The sequence below is a fragment of the Rhinoderma darwinii genome, chromosome 7 (genome assembly GCF_050947455.1).
Source record: "Rhinoderma darwinii isolate aRhiDar2 chromosome 7, aRhiDar2.hap1, whole genome shotgun sequence".
NCBI lineage: Eukaryota > Metazoa > Chordata > Amphibia > Anura > Rhinodermatidae > Rhinoderma > Rhinoderma darwinii.
The window spans coordinates 132,421,425-132,443,253 of record NC_134693.1 but is presented as its reverse complement, the minus strand read 5'-3'; the positions used below and the strand labels follow the sequence as shown (position 1 = coordinate 132,443,253).

Here is a 21,829-nt window from a genome sequence, read left to right as displayed (position 1 = left end):
TGGTTGGTCCTTTTTGCAGATTTTATGGGGGTTGTCCAGAACTAGAAAAACACAACCGATTTCTGCGAAAAGCAACGCCACACCTGTCCATGGGTTGTGTCTGGTATTGCAACTCCGTTGAAGTGAATGGGGCAGAGCTGCAATACCACACATAACCTGTGGCCATGTTCACACGTTGTGGATTCTGTCAGGATTTCGACGCAGATTCAAAATGCACGTGAATGGGGTATTACAAACAGTGGATATTCCTAGTGCAAATCCAGACAGTGTGAACATACCCTTCAAGGATCGTACCGATTCTCCAGATTAAAGACGTCTGGCATAGTGAAAGGTTCTCTTGAAGGTTGGAGCTATAAGCACATACAGTCATGATATCACAGCGCCTTTTTTTTTTCCACCCCCTTATTTTTCTTCCGGTTATCTTGTCACTCAGTCACATGAAAGGCACATGTACAAAAACAAGTCTGTGTAGTCTGTGCGGACTGAAATTGATCTCCAGGATCCCCCCTTCCAGTATTAAGACTGGTCTCCCCACACAGTAGTGCTGTCCTCTTTGCGCCGCCACACAGTAGCTAGGTGGCGCCACACCCTAGTGATGTCCTCTGCGCCGCCACACAGTAGCTAGGTGGCGCCACACAGTAGCTAGGTGGCGCCACACAGTAGCTAGGCCCATCCACCCCATTATTATGGCCCCGATATAGTAGTTTGGCCGTCCCACTAATAGTGCCCTCATATAGTAGTTATGCATGTCTGGTTCCAGATATTTGATTTCTTCTTCCCGGTGTAGTTTATAATCCTTCGATTCCTATACTGTAAATGGAAACATGGCATTGGCAAAACCACAGCAAAACCTTGTATTATATGCCTGCAGTATTACCACATTTTCCTTCTTAAGGGGAATTAGAAGGTAGAGACCCCCTTAACTTAGGGAATCTAAGAGAAACAGGCCATGCTCGTCTTTAAGCCGCACTGACAAAAAGCTGGCCATCTAGGAGTATGTAAGGAACTGTGAATGCACCAATTAGCCGAGGAGATGTGTTATTACCATAAGGGACACCACATTTTCATGGGTAGCATTTTGGGGAGGGGGGTGTTGGTGTTTGTTAAAAGGGGTCTGTCCTGAAGACAGACTCCCTATAAAGAAGCAGTTCTAGGAAAACGTTGAAAATTATTTTATTGGTGTGCATCAAAACCAATGATGAAAAAAACAAAACAGTAATGCTGCCCATACACAATAGATAACGGACAGGCGCAGCTTATTGGGCCATCAGTTATCAGGGGGAGATAGGACCAGATGAGAAAACGCAGAGTGGTTGCTCCTCTTTTGTCCTGGGAATGGACGACATGCAGGAGCCTGGGGTCCCTCTGAATATGCCACGATCTGCTGATAAAAATTTTGATTAGTATGGGCAGCTTCGGGGGGTCCTAGAGGATGGAAATGGAACAATTACAGGGGGTTGTAAACGAAGAGACAGGTGTGAGCACACACAGCGTAAAAACTCAGGGGCGATGAAGAGGAGAAGACGCGAGTCCTGCAGCATAATGGCTCTCGGACAGGCAGCTCGTTACATTGACGACGAAAAATTGCAAAGTGCACGATGGCTTCACAGGAAAAGCAGAAGTAAAGCGGGATTTATTGATAAACCATTTACAGGTCATTGCTAGTGGAGGGTAAAACCCCCAAATAAAACCCTGATCATAGCACTTACACGTACTGGATCATTAGAAATATGGCTGAAGTTTTACTTCTATTTCACGAATATACATAGTACCTATTTTTTCACGAGTAACTTCGATATGTTTTATAAAAAGAAAAAAGAATGTGAAAAATCCTTTTGATTCATAACCATGTTCATATCCGTTGTTTTAACCATCTTCTCAGCTGTGCAAAGCAAAGTCTTGTATTAGGAAATCCAATATCTTATTAGGCGTCCATCTGCATTTCCATATCGCTCAAACATTGATAGGAATAAGTGGCAGAACGTGCTGTTGGCGACGGCTACTACTGTCGTTTACTTACATAGGGGCCAGTGCGGCAATCACTGAGCATGTGTGGGATTTGGACTGAAGAGGGGACCGGTACTGGGTATCCACCCAGCTGTTTCATCATCAACATTAGGCCTGCCATGGACGCTGCGAGCACAAGTAACAAACAAGCAGGGGCAGATAGTTTTCCCCTAGCATCCCAAGTCCTTTTTATAGACACTATGGTAGGTCAATTGAAGTTTTTCATGTTTTAACAGGTTCCCCCACTTCAAAGCATTCAAGGCCAATGCAAGTGGGTACTTCCGTATGATATGTGAAGTTCAGAATAGGACGTCTCTGATACGGTGACTGGAGACGCGAGATCGTTGAAACGGACAGCGATTTTCAGGAACGGTTGTTTAGTAATCGGGTGACCAGTATCACGGAAAAGTGGCATCTTGTACTTACGGCGTACGGCAGACCTCGGTATCCGTGGCTCTGGCTGCCTGGACAATTTTGATTTGCATAGATGGTTTTTCCGGTAACTGCTGGACTGGCTTCAACTGATTCAGGGCTAAAGAAATAAAATATAAGCAATTAAAAGAAAATCCACCTAACTGTATATATTGCCTCAATGGGGAAGAATTTTATTCATATGATCTTAAAAGCTAAACAGGGTAAGAATAGATCAGACATGCAGAATCTGTGGCCAATTAATCAAAGCGGCACAAATTTGGTGCACCTTGCTAGACGTTTAGACACTTGTCTTCCTCCTTACGCCATCTTATGGTTGGCGTACTTTACACCAATATTTTGCACCACATGAATGGTGAATGCCATCAATAAATCTGGTGCAATTTATGACTCTTAGCCACGCTTTTTGTTCTAGACTTTCAAAACAATCAAGTGAGGCGTAAAAAGCGTCTACAACACATAATAAACGTGGTGCGTGGCACGTACACCAGTTATTTTTGCACATCTTGCTTTGAATATCTCCCCCAATGTGCGCTACAGACTTTCGCAGAATTAGGCCTCATGCACACTACCGTATTTTATAGAACCATCCTTTTCTATGGCCCCATGCACACGACTGACTTACAAAGATCGTTGCGGGGGCCGCAGAAACTCAGGACAAGTCATTTCGCGGTCCCGATTTGCGAATTCACCAATACTGGTGAATGGTTATGGATCCATGATTCCGGATGACAAAACGAATGCACAAGGGGTTTTTGTGGTTCCGCGGACCCATAGTTTTGAGGACCGTAAAAGCAATATGGTCACGTGCATGAGGCCTTCGGATACTTGTTGACGCAATAGGACTTATCCACCAATATTTTCTTCTGAAGAGTACTCATATTAAAAATTATATATTACAATATCAGAAGTGACAAAGTTAGTTCCGATTTTCTTTTTTTACTGAGACTTTTCTACCCAGTCTCAACTGCCAATTTTGCAGAAGTGACAACAGGAGCAGCCGCCATACTGGTAGTCAGCTTCGCAACCGCTGATCAGTAACGGAAGATAAACTGCCACGAGAAACTGAGAAAGAGACGATTTGTGGTCAGTTGTTGTAGAACTACAGCACAAGTGACAAGTTATAAAAGATTAACCCCTGCATAGCCAATAAGGAATGGTGTTATATACACACACACACACACACACACACACTGATCTATTAAACCATTGTATGACTAAACCAGTGTTGCCTGATCATGGGCACACGTGGCCCTTGGGCCCCCTGAATCTGAATCGCCAGACGCTGTTGTCCATTGGTGGCACCAGAGATCTCATCGCTTTACTAGAGCATTGGGTGGCGATGGAGGGGGACACCGCCTGCTATTAACAGTGAACGGGCAAGAAAGACAAGCACAGAAGTTTGGAGGGTTATTACTGCTGTCTCGTCCACCTACTAAGCCCCAAGCTGGAGCCATTGATTGCCATATTTGCCTCCATATTATCACAGCACATTATATTACGACTTCTGTCTAAACTGAAATATTCTATATATATATATATATATATATATATATATATAGATAGATAGATAGATAGATAGATAGATAGATAGATAGATAGATAGATAGATAGATAGGAGATTATAAGCCACATTTCCAAAAGTGATAAACCAAAGCCCATGTTGCCTTTTGTATTCGGTGCCTATTTAATCAGAATAAAATGCATACGTTCCATTTTGTTAGAAAGGGAAAACTAAAATGGGTAAATACTCAGGTGTGCCAGTAGGTGGCGATCTAAAACCATAAAACTTATATCAGACACAGCCCTTACTCTATGGGAAATGACAGGATCCCCCCGCAGAAAATCCATTCTTAGAAATAAGGAAACATTGCTGTATTTACAGCACAAATAAAACACAAAATGAATTCGGACAGACATCCTATTATGCAATCACGGACCTTGAACTAACAAAGCATCTCTGACCCAAAACAAGACTAATAGCGTCCAGTACGTGATTCTTCCTAGTCTCTAAATGAATGTGCCATTTGGTTCAGTAACCCTATCTGCAACGTAATTTCTATAGATTAGCCAGGACGCCTCAGGGACTAGGACTGAGTATTTGCCGACAATACTTCCCTACTGTTCCAGGAGTTTCACTTTTTGCATGATAATTTATTCTTGAATCTGAAAATTAGTTTAGCGTTTTAACTTAAGAGAAACTGTGGTTGACTGTGCGACGTCCCCTCATCTGTCAAGCAGCACACGGCGTAAGGTGTCATATCATCCCCAGTGTGTGGTGTCGAGCGGTTTACCAGGTCTATGGTAGAGCTACGCGGTGGATCCACATAGCACAGCGCTCCTCGGGTACTTGCTGCAGCAAAAATTCAAGGATCGTTCGTTTCATGTACTCAAACCTATAAAGTCGTCCTGTGGATGCAACCAATAGCTCCCTTGATTCCATCCTGTAAATTAACAGGATTAAGATTAGACAGAAGTAGACTTACTCTGATCCGGCAGCCATGTCTGAGTAGGATGTATCTGGTGTGGTGACTCCCAGAGGGATTACAATGCTCATGACGTCCGGCACTACGGTCGGAGAGAATCACGGGGTCGGAATCGCAGCGACTGACCACACCAAGGGCGGAGAGCCGCAGAGCGACGAGAGACTCTTTACGGACATGAGGAAACCTATAAAAGGGAGAGGGATAGAGAGTTACATGACGTGTTCTATAGGTAGAGTTACCAGAAGACGACCTTGTGGAGGGCTCGTCCACACACGTAGCGGAATTGCTGCGTATTTTCCATCCAGAATTGCAGATGGAAAATATGCAGAATCCAGTAGCAGCAAAGTGGGTGAGACTTAACAAATCTCATCCGCACGCTGCGTAAAAATTACGACCAGAAATTGACCTGCGGCGCGTATATTTCGGACTGCAGCATGTCAATTCCTGCTGCGGAAAGTGGACTGACTTGCTTTGTTTTTTAGAGGAGATATCACCATCTCCAAACATTGAGAAAAACGCAACAAAATCCGCACCGTTTTCAGCAGTAAAAACCGTAGGAAATTGTGCGTTTTTTCCGCAGCGCAATGTCTGCCAGTCTCAATTTTCAGCAGCAATTCTGTTACGTGTGGACAAGCCCTAACACTTCACAACTAAAGTAACATTCGCAACTATGCAAAGTTGGTTTAATTTTTTTTTGTCCTGTAGCATGTAGACACTCTCCCAATTGTACAAAAAAAGGTTATGCAATAAATCACCTGTGTAGCTTCGTCCTAAGCGAGCCACCCTAATCTCATTCTCTCAGAGCATTTTAGGTTCTGTTCAGAACATTTTGTGATCTATGCTCAGCACGTACACCGGAAAAGCTAAGTGAATCCATAGGGCTCCATTTGCCCCGGAGGCCAAAAAGAGTGTTCCTTCCAGCCTCTGTCGGGGCGGTATACAGCAGGAAAAGGTATGGAATAGCGTAGTAGCCTATGCGATTCCATACAACTGTATACAGTAAAAGAAATAAGTCACCATGATGTGAACAGAGCCTTAAATAAAAGTAGAACTTTTTACTAAACTTATACATTGGGTCATTCGAAGCCACGACGGCGGTGCATAAAATATTTGCGTGCCACACGAAAGCTAAAAGAAACTAACTCAAGCCTGCGCCTGTGGAGATTCCTGTGGTCTCGAGCTGCTCAATGAGGCTGCCTTGTGGAGGAGACATCTTAAACATGACCAGTCTCGATTCCTAATAACATCCAGACAGCTTCAAAGACAAAACTCCTTCCATTCACGAGAATTTACCTGGCTACAAACATATCCCACATACAACAGTAAAGTCCTCCATACACATCAGATCTAATTGTACAAAGGATTGTCAGACTCACATAGGACAGGCTGTATTTAAACCGGTCTGATCTTTTGTTTCCCCAGGGATATGCAGCGCCAGAAGTCCATCATGCTCATCTTCCTCCGAACAATTGCTATGAGGGAAATGGAGTCTGGGCTGACAGGTACCCTATGTGTATGGGTAGCTTTAGAATATCCATATTTCATTTGAGCTTTGTGTCCCCTTCCTCCTAAGATATGCAGTGGCTGATCTGTCTGGCGGTCGGTCAATTACCTCTCCCTCCTTCATAGATATTCACATGCACATTCAATTTGACCTAAATCGCACTTTGAAGAGGAGTGGTCAACAGATTATACAATAAAAACGACATATTAAACGGGTGTCTTAGACCTAATGAAGCTGGTGTACTAACTTCGAAAATCCATGCAAGAATAGCTGTATAACCCTCTTAAATGTTTTCCTGCTCGAAATTAAAATTTGCATTTTATGAGATCAAGTATATGCATGATATAATCTTAATTCCCTCCCACCTATAGCTGAGGTATCCGTCGTCCTCACATAATGCTGAAATCTCACACATGCTCAGTACAAGCTGTAGTCTTCCTGGCTCTGCAGTAAAAGCAAGCAGCAGATGGAGTTACAAGCTGTAATTCCACACTGAAACTGCTGTTGAAAGACAGGCTCTCCCTACAGATTCATGGCGACTGCAGCTTCTATTGAGCATGTGCAAGATTTCAGCATGGTGCAGGGGAGGAGGGACCCTGATAGGAGCTTGTCAGCTCTAGGTGGGAGGGGATTGAAATATTATGCATATACTTCATCTCATAAAATGCTCATTTTAAAATCAGGCCGGAAAACCAAGGACTATACAGCCAGTCTTACAAAGATTTTCATAGTTGGTACACCAGCTTCATCTGGTCTAAGATCTATTTAAAGGGTAACTAAACATTTGACAAACTTCTGACAGGTCATAGTGAAGTTTTGATTGCTAGTGGTCCAAGCACTGAGATCCCCACCAATCGCTAAAATGAAGCGACAGAAGCGCTCAGCCTCTTAGTTTCGGTTTGACTTTTTCCGTAAATCAATGTATCGAAGTATGGACTCAATAGAAAGTCTATGAGCCCATGTACACCGATACATCGGCTTTCCAGAAAGAGCCAAAACAGAAACTAAGCAGCTGAGTGCTCACACGAGCGCTTCTGTTGCTTCGTTTTAGCGATTGGTGGGGGTCTCAGTGCTCAGACCCCCACTAATCAAAACTTCACTATGACATGTCAGAAGTTTGTCGAACGTTAGCCTTGTCGTAGTTACCCTTTAATAACGTATTGTGAAATCTGGTGACAGATCCTCTAAAAAATTGCACCATCTATGTTCTATGTGCACCATTTTTTTTCCTTGGAAAATACTAATCTATTTTGCAACTCTTTGCTTTGGGTGGAAACGCGTGACTGCCCTGAAAAAATAATTGCAAAACGCACTGTGAATAATATAAGTGCAGTGTGCAAACCTCCATCAATGACTCAGTGTACCGCCGCCTATCACAAGGCCTGCTCTTTAGAATAGAAGCTCTGGAACAATTAGGATCATATCTGGAAAGAACAGGGACGCGACAACAATTGCAGCGTTACAATAGCTAATAGACTGCTGTTCATTTCTTGCAAAAGCATCAACAAGATGCCTGAAAATCTGCATTAACCAGACCACAATCATAAACGTTGCACACAATACAACAGGGGTGACATATACAGAGCTCAACTTACAATGTCGTCTTTATAGCAACTGAAAAAAACAATATTACCATTCAGTGATGTCCATATTATGAGAACGTTCACAGCTGTAAAAGCAAAAACAGTAATGGTACGTTTACACGTGTTGGATAGGAGACTGCTTTCGGCGTGGATTCTAGACAATACGCATCCCATTAACGTGAATGGGATTTGCGCATCCTTGTTTAAATACTATAGAAAATTCCCAGGCTTTTTATTTCTGCACGGAAAAGCTGAGGAGTAGACCAATTGAATGCACACGGATCCGCTGCACTTCCACGACCGAAGTGCCTGGGTTATCTGCCGCGGATTGTAGTAATTGCGTGTCAAATGTGCAATAGGCAAAATCGACTCGTATGAACGGACCCTAAAAGATCATGCACGTCACATCTGTGTGCACAGAACCAGTACATATCCATAAACCCATAGGCCTTCACGAGGCTCCTATTCCCCATTAAAAGTAATGTAATGCACTAGAGCCGTAGCAATACCGTATGGGCTCGTAGGCAATAGGTACCACATTACATCTCCTTATAACATGGCCGTGAGGACTGGGTGACTACTCCTATCTCCAATTGATACTACGGATTCACTGGGAGCTCAATACCACCTCACCACTTTATTTAGAGGACATGATTTCTGGATACCCCCTATACGCAGCTTATGGGTGGTAATAACTAGTTCCCAATTCCTCCAAAAAATTAAGCCATTGACGTAAGAGATGCCTGAAGTTCATAGTGAATCTGTTAGTTTAGTTTTGCTTTTAGTTTTAATAAATAAATTCTATTAAAAGGATCAATGTATGTATTACCAGTTTCTAATGCGACCTGTGTAATAGTTTGTGAACAGAGCATCCACGGGCCTACAGACAGTCCAATGTATGACGAACGGTCAAATACATCAATGTAGTTCACAAACTTAAGAAATAGTCTGCGCAAAAACAAACAAAAAACCCCCAATAATTAGATTTCTATGTTCGTATCCTCAGACACAATCCACAAAAATATACAGCAAAATAATGATTCCTTGCATTAAAACAAATGACACACTTGGCAAAGTATAAGAAAAATAAAAAGAAAATAAAAAATAAAAGCAACACATCTACATGTTTAGAATCAGCAGGACCCACGTTTTGCGGTAACTAAAAATCTATAAACCGGTTTGCCCACATGAATCTTTGTCTCATTGTTCATTGCAGATATTTTTGATAACCTTTGCCTTTGTTAGGCAAGACTGGAAAAAAATAAAACAAAAAATTAAAAAAAATACAACAGGCGTCAAGAAGAAACATGTTGTAATTGTGATACACCCTTCACAGTTCTTACAAACCGAGGCCTAGAAATTCAGACGACCAGGCTAAAGATTTACTGCTCCATTTGTAACAAGTTACAATAAATAAGTAAAAGAAAGAAAGAGGAAACAAATGTAATATAACCTAAGAAATGACAGGACACAGGACAGAAGATCTCATCTCGTCAGCACGTCATTTCCTTCTGGATAAGAAATTGCAGCCTGATTGTATTGGAATCTGCTAGTGGTGTTAGTGGTGCTAGTGGAATTTCTAGTGGTGTTCGGGTCTCCTGGAGGGTTTAGAATGACCAGATTATATTAAATGAAGAGTAAATAGGCATAAAAGGGATCTCTTATTTTTGTAACCCTCTTTAAATATAAACTCCGATCATTTAGGCCCCATGCACAAGAACGTGCTTTTGCGGCCGCAATTCTCCCTGAAAATCCACGGGAGAATTGTGGCCCCATTCATTCCTATGGGGCCGCGCACACGACCGTGGTTTCCACGGTCCGTGCATGGCCCAGGAGCCCGGACCGCAGAAAGAACGGACATGTCTTATTACGGCCAGGCACATAGCAAATAATGGCCGCGGCAATGTGCATGACCCGCGATTTGTGGGCGGCTTGCGGGTGACACTCCGCCCTAGGCTGACGCGAAAATCACGGCCGTACACATGGCTACGGTTGTGCGCATGAGGCCTTACAGTTCATAGACAGGTTCCCTTTAGATAAGGCATATGTGATGCTTTGTCAATGCTCAACTATTGAGTGCTAACATGCCCAATAAATGACCCCATACAAACGCATTCACCTCCAACCCCCATAATTTAATGCAAACAGAGACCCATATGATGATCACCTGGTCAGCAAACCATCTCTATCCCCCAAAAAGAAGATTGGTCTGTAGTGTCTGGGAATGTACTAGAGAAGAGGGGCAGGACAAGTGCATTTCAGCAGAGTCTACCAGGTATTATTATTTCATCATGGTGGCACCCATTTGATATAAGATTCTCTCACTAATCAGACATCCAGATAATTATCTCGACACAGGTCTCAGGCCTCGAAAAATATATCCCTGGTATTCCTTATTTAAGGGAACCCACCGCCCCCAATCACCATTTACATTCTACTATTGTACTGATAGACACGATGGGATCGTGAACATTTTTATGTAGGTCATATGAATATCATTACCATTTCCCATCATTACCAGATTTACATGTAGCAATTATCCCAAGAACCCAACACGCTTGGTAAGAACAGCAACAAAAAAAATCCCAATATGTGAACACAGCCAAAGATAGAAGAATAAGATACAGATATTTTTGGGCTTTTATTATTACTTATTTCTGTCACTTATATAGCACCAACATATTCTGCAGCACTGTACAGAGGTCCTTACAGTCCCCATTGGGGCTCACAATCTAAATTCCCTATTGACGTGTTTTTGGCGTGTGGGAGGAAACCAGCGTACCCGGAGGAAACCACGCAAACACGGGGACAACATACAAACTTGGTTGGATTTGAACCCAGGACCCCAGTACTGCAAGGCAACAGTGCTAACCACCGAGCCAACAATGATTGTCATATATACAGATGCAGCAGGACATGTGTTGATATACATAGCAGCGGCAGGGTAATGCAGTGATATCTAGTTGGTATTATTGGTTGCTCTGCACTACACCACAGGTAAGGACAGTGCACGGTGATAATGTGCTGCTGAAATATAAAATAAAAGTTCAAGGCGAATCTGTTCAGCCTACACAGCAGCAAAACAACACACACTGAAAACCAATGGAGTTTTCAACAGCCCACACAATAATATAAGAACGGTAGATCAGGACGGCAGAAACTTCACTCACCATTTTTATTTTTAACTATTAACCATTCTAGTTCTGAATGCAATTGCAAAGATGTCAAAACCCGGCCTCTCTTACTGGAAACGGACGACTGACGCTCTATAAACGGAGGGAACCGTGCAAGGAGATAAATATATAATACCCAAGGTCAGGTCAGTCAAAACGCCCCCCACTTGCAGCAAATAGTGATTTACTCCCTTTTTCTAGTTAGGCCAGAATGCCTAAAATACTGTAGACCTTAGTTGGACCAATTCAGGAGCCAAAATTGCCTTTTTTAGTGTTCCACCAATGAGAGCTTAAGGCCTTGTTCACACGGGGCTGAAAAAAACAACGCGTAAATGTGTTAAAAACGCTAGCGTTTTTGTAAAGTGCTTTTTAAAATACAGGTGTTTTTTGACGCGTTTTGTGCACATTTTTGGCACGTAATTAGGACTCCTGTTGACTATGGGAATCAGGCATGTTTTTGGCGCGTAAAAAGCGCCAAGAATAGACCCGACGCTTTTTTTTTTTACACTACACGTCTTTTAAACAGTATGCACTACACATTGACGTCAATGGGAAGAATAAAACATGTGTTTGACATGTTTTCCGTCGCGTAAAACACACGCCGTGTTAACAAGGCCTTATAGTTATCAACCTAAAAGTGGCCCAAAAAAATGGCACAACGGCTACCTGGCTTGTAGGATTTGTCCAGGCTTGTGTGACATACTGGGAGTTGTAGCTCTGAAATAGCTGGAGTCTCACAAGTAGGAGACCACTGGTCTATATAACCTACAAGGCATTTCGTGTCTAAAAGCAACATATGCCAAAAGATGGACGAGATCAACATTACAATGTAAAAGGTCTTAAAATTTTCGATACCAAAAACGAAAATGATTGCGCGTCAATTAATCTTACAATACATGAGAAAATAAAAAAGAATGAAAAATGACTAAAAATATGAATGCCATTTAGTTGCTTTGTTTAGTGCACTGCGTATTACAGAGATATCTCTTATGTCTCCAGCAATATGCACCAAATCACTTGTGCGCTCGCTATCGATTCCCCCTCCTCTTCTGTCCACAGCTGGAACTCTGCAGCAAGGCTCCCAGCACTAACAAGGCGAGCACGTCCTAACCTCCCAGCTCCTTCTAAATCAATAGTGAGATTTGCAGCACTGCTGTCAGCCCGTGCTAATGGCAGACAGACTGGACTGCCTCCCTCATCCTGTCCCCAGGAGGCGCTACGATTTATCAGACACCTTGGTGTGGCTGAAAAAGCTATTGACCCCAAATCTTCCCGTGGAGAATTCTCTGCCATCTATGTGGCTCAATTAGACAGAACATCTCATTCCAGAAGAAAACGAGATCCTATATTAACCCATGTGAGGCCTGTAACACAACACATGACAATGAAGGGAATAACATGAAACAAGTCACAAATGGACAATTCGGGATATTTACCTTTAGACTGGCCCGTGGCCGTGAGGGTCCAATAATCTCTTTTCCCAGCGTCCTCTGGAAGTCTGCTATAAAAAGAGAGAAGTGACAGGTTACAAGGGGGATCATATAAAAACATCACACACACCACTTTTTTTAGCATTTGCATTGAAGATATTTTACGAACAAGCCTTGCGACTCATCGCACCTTTACGTACATGACAGGTAACTGTTATTTCTACGTTGCCGGCTGGTGTGACATATTAGAGATCAGAGTGAGCTAGCATTAATGTGACTACCAGTGGCGTCCCTTGGATTACCACGTATAAAGACTTTCTCCCTGGCTCTGTCACACCCCTCTCTTCCTTGTGTGCTCTCTTACTACCAAGACATACTCAAACGGTTTCAGATCACAACACGTTCTCCAGCAATGTGTGGGATTGGGGGAAGAAGAAGAAAAAAAAAAACTGCTGTGCAGTAGTGTGTTTAAGTCTGCCTATAGAAAAAAATGTACAGAAGGGACTCAGCACAGCGACAGGAGGGAAAAGATTGTGACAGGAGGCAGGTGAGGATCACACTACTATTCTAGTCAGACACCTGGATGAGATAAGGTGGAAGGACCAGTCAGAATAGAGGAGCAGAAATTATTATCTGTGCACTATTGCTTTATTCCCTCACAGCAGAAAATGTGCCTGGCACTTTAAAAGATTCCATTCAAAGGAGGAACGATTCCACAACCTGCATGGTAAAAGGTCAGTCAATCCCTCGGTGGATGAATATCAAGTGATGCACAGGAAGGAAAAATGTGCAGGAAGCCAAGCATTATAACAATACGTATGTTTATAGAGAAGTACGCACAATATATTGTACATATTATACGGTGTGATGCGAAGCTGGTCATAGCAGTCAGTTATAATAAAAAATACCAACACTTTCTGTGCACTGGATCCATTATGCAGTAATTGTATTAGGAGATTGCATTTATTTTTTTCAGTGCATAACTAAATTGGGAAATGGAGATGACATAGAACCCGTTCAATCAAAAAAATATAATTTTTATTTATGGATTTAAGATGTATTCAATTAACCACAACCTCTTGACCCTGGCCCCGTGATTAACTGATCGCCGTGGAAACAGCCGCATAACCCTGTCGATCAGCGGTTATGAACCAGGGAAAGCCATACATTTCACCTGCAGCGGACACTGAATGGCCCAACATGTAACACATGGATGGGTCGGGCCTGCCCTAGCCTCTATTTTTAATAGAGTGCCCTCGGCGCTGCGTTCACATCCGCGTTGTGGCTTCCGTTCTAGCGTCTCCGTCAAGAGGACCACAAAACGGAAGTTAACGTTTCCGTTAAAAAAAAACCATTGATTTCAATGGGTTTTATTTTTGCATCAGTTATGCTCAGTTAGGCTTTGTTCCGTCACGTTTACGTTTTATGACATAAGAAATACCGTAGTCTGCTGTGCTATTCATTTAGTTAAAAATGACGGAATCCTGAGGGAAAGGAGCTTTCTGTTTTGTTTGTTTTACATTGAAGCCAATGGATGATGGATACAAACTGGTACGCCATCCGTTTGTATCAGTTATGCATTACGTTTAACGGATCAGGTTTTGTCTGCACAAGTTTTTGGCGCTCTTTTTGACGCGGAAACAGCTCCAAAAAAACGGCCGAAAACACCTCCCATTGATTTCAATTGGGGCCGGAGGCATTTTCCCCGCTCATGGGAATATGTGTCATGCCCTTTCTTCAGGCGTTTACATCTGACCAGACGGCAATGGGAAGCAGAGAAAGTGGTTGCGGCAAACAGTGCAGGCAGGTCAAAATCCGCCTCAATTTCGTAAGGAATTTTGGGCAGATTCTTCCGCCTGCAAAAAAAAAACTTAAAATGAAAGCAAGAAAGATGCAAAGATAAAAACGGATCCGTTATAGCTGATGACAAACTGAAAGAACAGAGTCCCATCTTTTTGACAGATACGGTAAACTGATCCGTCAAAAACAAACATTTTACCTTCCGTTGCATTGTCTGTCCGTTTTTTATTTTTATTTCAACAGATCCGCTAAAACGGATGCCACAACGCAGATGTGAACGAAGCCTCCCCGCCCCCCCCCCACCCCCCGTCTATGACTTCTATAAGCCTTAATAAGGAATCCAAGATGAGACAACCCCCTCCAAGTTCCTAATATACATTGTTTCTATTTCTCATCAGTTTTAAGATCTGTTTACAGTCAGTGAATAGAAGCATTCTTGTTCATATGCAGGGACTACACACCCCTCAGTAATACCTACAGGTGAGTTTGCTACAATTGTATTTTTCTCCTGTCCTGCAGTTTGCTACAAATTATCAGTGTAGGTAACATGTAAGGCAGGGTTCCAGGTTGTCTAGGTCACAAAACATTGTCTAGACTGGGCACAATTGTATCAAACGCTAATTATTACAGTCAGGAAGGGTTCCTATACAAAAATAAATAAGAATGGAAGGTAATACATAGAAATTAATTACGCTGGTGCCAAGGAGACTCAAGCCACAGGATTTTAACACGTAAACTGGAAAGACCAGGTTTTGTGGTACAGCGTGAGATCGCACTGCACACGTATATCTGTTCGCGTTCCTAAGAAACATGCAAAATGCTGTAGACATAAAACAAGTCCTTAAGAGAGTATTCACATCTGCGTTGGGGTCCCGTTATGACGTTCCGTCTGAGCTTTCCGTAAGAACGGGACCCTGAATAAACAGAAACTGACGCAGACGGAAACCAGAGGTTTCCGTTTCCATCACCACTGATTTCAATGGTGACGGATCCGATGCCCATGGTTTCCGTTTGTCTCTGTTGTGCACCGCATCCGTAGTTTTGCCGGAAGCAATAGCGTAGTATAAAAACGACGGGTCCGGTGCACAACAGAGACAAACGGAAACCATGGGCACCGGACCATTGAAAATCAATGGTGATGGAAACGGAAACCTCTGGTTTCCGTCTGCGTCAGTTTGTGTCTGTTCAGGGTCCCGTTCTGACGGAAAGCTCCGACGGAACGTCAGAACGGGACCCCAATGCAGATGTGAACGAAGCCTATTATGCAATTTTGTAGTTGACCGGCGGTAAGTTTTATTAACGTTTGAAGACCAAAAGTTCAGTAATGGAAATAATTGCACCTTTTCAATGGATTTAGCTTACAAATATGGATACAAAATATTAACAAAACATATGCCACGTGAAAGTGGACTAAGCCTGTGTACACATCTGTGTCAGGGCTCCGTTCCGACGGAGGTTTCCGTCGGAACGGAGCCCTGACTGACACAAACTGAAAACAAAGGTTTTCGTTTCCATCACCGTTGATTTCAATGGTGACTGATCCGGTGCCAATGGTTTTAGTCTGTCTCCGTTGTGCAAGGGTTCCATCATTTTGATGGGATGAATAGCGCAGTCGACATCCAATCCGTTTTAAACGGATGTTGTGCTTCCGTTTGCCTTCCGTTTTAAATGGTCTGTTAAAATCCATCTTGTGTGTTGAATGCAGAGAACTTTGGCAACGGATCCAAGAAAAACGGACGCCACACGGATGCCTTCTGTGTGCCGTCTGTTGTTTTGATAGACCCATAGGCTTCAATGGGCGAGACGGACACTGAACAACGGACAGAAGTAAGACATGTTCTACTTTTGACGGAATGGACGCACGCTACCGCTAAAACATCGGTAGTGTGGCCCCATAGAAATGAATGTGTCAGTGTGCTATCCGTTAAAAAAACAGATAGCACCCTGAAGAAAATAACTGAAGTGGGCACGAGGCCTAAAGGCGAGTTCACACGTAGCAGCTTTGCCACAATTTTCCAAAAGACATGTGGCATCACCCTAATAACACACAAGCAGAGCTCAATTATGAATATAACACGTGAACAGTCTCTGGTAAGTGCAGCCATGATTACTTTGCCCCATCACCTATACACAAATTTTCCCGGTGTACGTGCCAAACTTAAAGGCAAAACGCTGTTTCTAAGTAACCATACATATTAAAAAAGTGTTAACGACTCGTCTATGTGAACAAAGAGGTGTCAAAAAACAGAAATATTTCATTGTCCTGTTCAGTCCTTAGCAAAAAAAAAAACAGGTTCTGATAGCAGAACTCCTAATTCTGTACAACTATAGTGCTGCTCCTACTGTAAAATACTACATGTGCAGCAATAAACATTTTTAGACCCCTTGCAGGTTGTATGATATATTTTCTATTAGTCATATGGGTAAGAAATATAGTTTATTCTCTACACAAATAGCAGTAACAAACACTATGAACTACACAAGGAGATTCCCCTTCAAAGTGAAGGCTGACCCATTACAGGCCAATGACCACACATGCAATTTACTAGACACGCTGGTCAGACTTCTGCTAGACTTGAAATTGCGCACATCAGCTTTGGTGGAAAGCAGTCAATTTTCTTTATAGATGTAGCAGTCTCATACTTGGTAAAATACCCGCTGCGCTGTGTGTGCACTGGAACAGCGGTCCCCAACCTTTTTTTTAACCAATGACCAGTTTCATGAAAGACAAATTTTTCCACGAACCACGCGGGGTGTTTTCAGGTCAGTCCACTTGTTGCATCAATGGAATTCTTTGCGGAAACTCGGCAGCATAATACAGTAGCAGCAAAGAGGATGATATAGAACAAATCTCATCCACACGCTGCATAAATGTGTGTAAAAACCGTACAGAAATTAACATGCGGTGCACAGTTTTATTCTGCCGCATGTCAATTGTATTTGTGTAAGCGCTGCTTATTTGTTGTGGGATTTTCCCATTGAATTCAATGGGGAGGTAAAACCCACAACAAATAGAAGTTGTGTTTATTGCGACAGAATCTCAGCTATTGCGCCTCAAAAAATGCAACTTAGAAGTATGTTTCCTCCTCCAGGGCAGCCTCCTGGTAGGACGATTCATCCCATGTGACTGCTGCAGCCAATCGCAGCCGTTTTATGATGTTTTATCCCAGGAGACTGCTGCAGCTTGAGTGCTCAGCAGTTTCCCGCAGCTGACTTTCCCGGGCGAAAAACTGCACCACAATTTGGTGCGGTTCTTCGCCCGTTATTCACTGCGGCCACCGTGCGCGTAGCAAACGATCCGCGGCCCGGTAGCAAACAATCCGCTGCTACGGTACCAAACGATCCGCTGCTACGGTACCAAACGATCCGCTGCTACGGTACCAAACGATCCGCTGCTACGGTACCAAACGATCCGCTGCTACGGTACCAAATGATCCGCAGCCCGGTGGTTGGGGATCACTGTACTCTTAGACTGGTAAAGCGACTATCTCTACAGTCCAGGTAGCCTTGAATTTCTAAGTATCTAACAAGGTAGAGGTCCCAGTAATACAAGCAAAGGCAAAACCTTCAACGTCTCTAAGTTTTACCTTCCTCATTAAACAGAAGGCAGATAACCTACATGCTACATCCTTCCAGTTCCTACATTTGGCAGAAAGTTCTACATTGTTTTGTGCGCCACACAATACCGATAGTACATGGCATGATTTATTTCCAGTCGTGTTCTGCCACGTTACCTAGGAGCAGAGCGATCCAAACAAACAGTGAAGGTTTGGACGAGCCTGGCGATAACAAATATGAATATTTGACATTAAGCAAATCATAGAAAGAGGGAAAGGCCTGTGTTTACATTGCAGTATCAAATAAAAGGTTTTAGGCCATTCGCACAATAGCCAAAGGGTTAACAGGAAACGAGAAATATGAACACGTTTTGGAAGGAAGTAGATGGGGGAGGGGGCTAAAGACAGTCCTGAAAGAGGGGACTTCAGAACAAAGGTGACTCTTAGGAAAGGCCAGGCTTCAGCGAGGTTTCAGGAAGACGGGAGAAGCCTCTGAAGAGACAAGGCCTTGTCTGCCTCCCTCTTTGTACAGCAGTGAGTTGGCAGCACTGCTGCGGATGATGCAATCCTGGTGTAGAGCGTCAGCGAGCAGACAGAAGAGCAGTATCAATAACCCGGCAGACTCAGGGGCTCCTAAGGGAAGCTTTGTCTCTCCTAAAACCTTTCGCCAATCATGGGGCCTGTGTTGTGCATTGTAACAATATATATGCTGCAGGCCAATGTTGCAGCATAAGGCCTCATTCACACTGGTGTATTTTACGTCAGTGTGCTGTCCGTGTAAGTAACGGACAGCACACTGACCAATGCAATGTAGCTATTCACACATCCGTGTTTATTCACGCAGCGTGTCCCCGTTGTGTGAAACTCACTGCATGTCCTATTCTGATCGTTTTTTGCAGACCACATCGCTTATTGAAGTCAATGGGTGCGTGAAAACAATGGACAGCGCACAGACGACATTCGTGTGCTGTCCGCGTTTCACGCATCTGTTGCTTAACAAAAAGACAAGAAGCGCTTGCAGAGGAAAAACACTGACATAAAAAAACGGATGGCACAATGATGCCACACGGACAGTCATATGCGTGGAAAACTTGCTTTTTTTTTGCGCATGAAAATCGGACAGGCTTGTGAAAATGAGGCCTAAGCGTTACATTTTGTTCCACTTTTTCTGCCATGCTGAAAAATGCATCACCAATAACTCATCAGTTCTTAGGTTAAGTTCACACTAGCGTTCGTATACGTTTACCTCTCTTCCGTCAGAGGAAAGGGATCGAAAGATTAAACGGAAAGCAACGGTTCCATTAGAATTATCATTGATTTCTATGGTAAGTCTTTTGTTTCAATTGCTTTCCGTTTGTCTCCGTTCGCTAGGTTTCCGTTTTTTTTTACTGAAGCAAAAGTGCAGTCTGCAGAACTTTTGATTCCGTGAAGAAAAAACGGAATGCTAGCAAACGGAGTCAAACAGAAAGCAACTGAAATAAAATAATTACCATTGAAATCAATGGGTAATTCTAACGGAACCGTTGCGTTCCGTTTAATACTTCGATGTGCTCTTCCTCTGACGGAAGAGAGTGAAACGTATAGTAACGCTAGTGTGAACTTGGCCTTATCACACCAGGTAGAGATGTGCACTCTATGTAAACACTACAGGTAGCATCTGGTTATGGGATCGCCACTTATTACAACCCTCTACATGGAGTTGTACTTGGAGCTTATATAGGAGGTTCACGATTGAGACGGTCACAGCACTTTACGTAATCACTGACATTTTTTACTGGTATCATATTCAATACACAGTATATACAATTATTTTATTTTTTACAGAAGTTGTACACACACCCTAAATAACTGCTGATTGGTAATCCTTATCACTACACCTAGGATATCACCGGAATGACCAATTTAGCAACTAGCCCTGGCGTTTGGAGGTCGACTACTCGCTGAGGCACATTTAATATACTGGATATTAGGAATGAAGAAAATAAGTTTCTGCTGTTGCAATTATTTCGTTCCAGGGACTGATCAAATATTAGATCATTTATTGTTTCATACACAAGTTATTGAGCCAATTAGCTTTTCAGAATCTGACCATTCGAAGGTTTCCTTTTAGGCTACATGCACATGTTGCAGAATTTTCTGCAGAAAATCTGCAGGTCAACACAGGTAATTCCGAAGGTAAAGTCCGAATGGTACGTTTTTTTTTTATGCAACTTTAGGTGCCGTTCCTGCATATTGATACGGAAATAGGTGCGTTTTTACGCTGCGGGTCTTGGTGTGTTTTTTTTTTTTTTTAAAACTGGTCAGATAAAATTTGCAAGCGGAAACACAAGTTAAGTTGACATGCTGTAGATTTTAGAATATGCACCGCAGGTCAATTTACGTGCAGAAAAAAATCTGCAAAGTGTAGATGAGATTTTTTTGAAGTCACATTAACTTTGCTGGTGCTGTATTACGCTGCGGATTTGTCGCACTAAGATACGCGTGTCAAATCCGCACGTAACACGCATCGTGTGCTTTTGGCCTTGAAGTCTCATCTCCACCGGCCTTGTGCCCGAGGGCTTAATGTACCATCGGGCATCACTTCTCCCCACAGGCTGCCAGACGTACACGACCTACTTACTGTTCTAACCCTACTTCCCTCAAAGACCCTTCCCAGCGGTAAATTCTACATGTACTGGGGACACGCCAGTACTGAAAAGTCTGGCAGGCAGATCGCATGCACTAATGCACCAGTATTTATGTGGCCTATTAAAAAAATAATGGTCTATGACTCACACAATCGGTCTATTTGTTTTTTGTTAGGGGACTTTTTTATTTTTCTTCCCACATTCTTTCTTCCTGTCCCCCAGCAGGTGATGTCGTGTTTGCCAGTCAGTATAAGGTCAGACTGGCAGCTAAACATTACCCTTCGTATTTACATTTCTAGGCGCATTGGCTACCTGGCTCCCCGACTGCATTACCTCATAAGCAGCTTGTTTACGGTGAGGTGTCTATATATCCGGAGGGCGGCAGGCATCAGCTTTCCGTTGTTCTGCTCAGTCAGAGGAGCAGAACACCGGAAATACCAGAAGCACCGGTTCCATTGCACGACAGACACCACCGGCGGCCGACAGAACCCACAGTTTTTCCGTGGTTTTAGCGTAAACAGCGACACATGCTGCGCTATTGTTTCTGGTATTTCGACTGGATCTGCAACAGAGGACCCTAACGGAGCATCCAACGCAGAGGTCAACAAAGTTCTTTTAATGGAACCAATACCATATGATGCCTTATCAAAGCGGAAATATTGGGCACAAAACAACTAAAATGACAAAAAAAACAAATCAATAAAGAATCAGAAAGTATTTCCCACTCAACTGCTCATAGCCATGAGATATTTCAGCTGATCCCCCGATATCATGTTGATGGTGACCATTACACAATGTCTCCGGCTGAAAAACAATGGAGTTTACACGATCTTATTTCATTCAAGGTAAATGGTGCCAGGGGTGTCTGGTGGCAACTTATCCAGCTCCCACCACAGAAATAACGAGTTGTTGCATATGGCGGTCAAATAATTATTAAGCCGACTGTATTCTTAGTTCTATGGCCCACATTAGAAATTACGGCTGCAGAAAGAATCCCCTTAGGGTCAAGGCCTTAATCAAACAATTGTTTCAAATCAGATGTGAAAAACTGCAGTTTTTCACGTCCGATTCGCACCTGTGCGGGACCAAGTTTCACAGATCTCTCATAGACGTGAGTCTATTGTGGGATCCGTGAAAATGGCCAAATAATGACATGTCCTATTTTTTCACGGGCCCTTCACACGGTCCATTAAACCGGTGGTCACATGGACGATTTGTATAAGGCTTTAA

General features: G+C 43.0%; 1 protein-coding gene across 5 annotated transcripts in view; it reads right to left on the bottom strand.

Annotated features, from left to right (window-relative positions):
• The window catches only part of SETD5 (SET domain containing 5), a 96,383-nt gene that overhangs the window by 38,166 nt on the left and 36,388 nt on the right, over window positions 1-21,829 (bottom strand). For 3 of the 5 annotated variants that reach the window (XM_075834065.1, XM_075834070.1, XM_075834067.1), the window contains 3 exons: window positions 12,622-12,686; window positions 4,926-5,109; window positions 2,434-2,539 (listed from right to left, as the gene is read on the bottom strand). In XM_075834065.1, coding sequence (XP_075690180.1) covers window positions 2,434-2,539; window positions 4,926-4,996 — 177 coding nt within the window. In that variant the 5' untranslated portion in view covers window positions 4,997-5,109; window positions 12,622-12,686. Of the gene's footprint in view, window positions 1-2,433; window positions 2,540-4,925; window positions 5,110-12,621; window positions 12,687-12,815; window positions 12,921-21,829 lie in introns of those variants that run through there. The other 2 variants (XM_075834069.1, XM_075834066.1) reach the window with 2 other exon arrangements.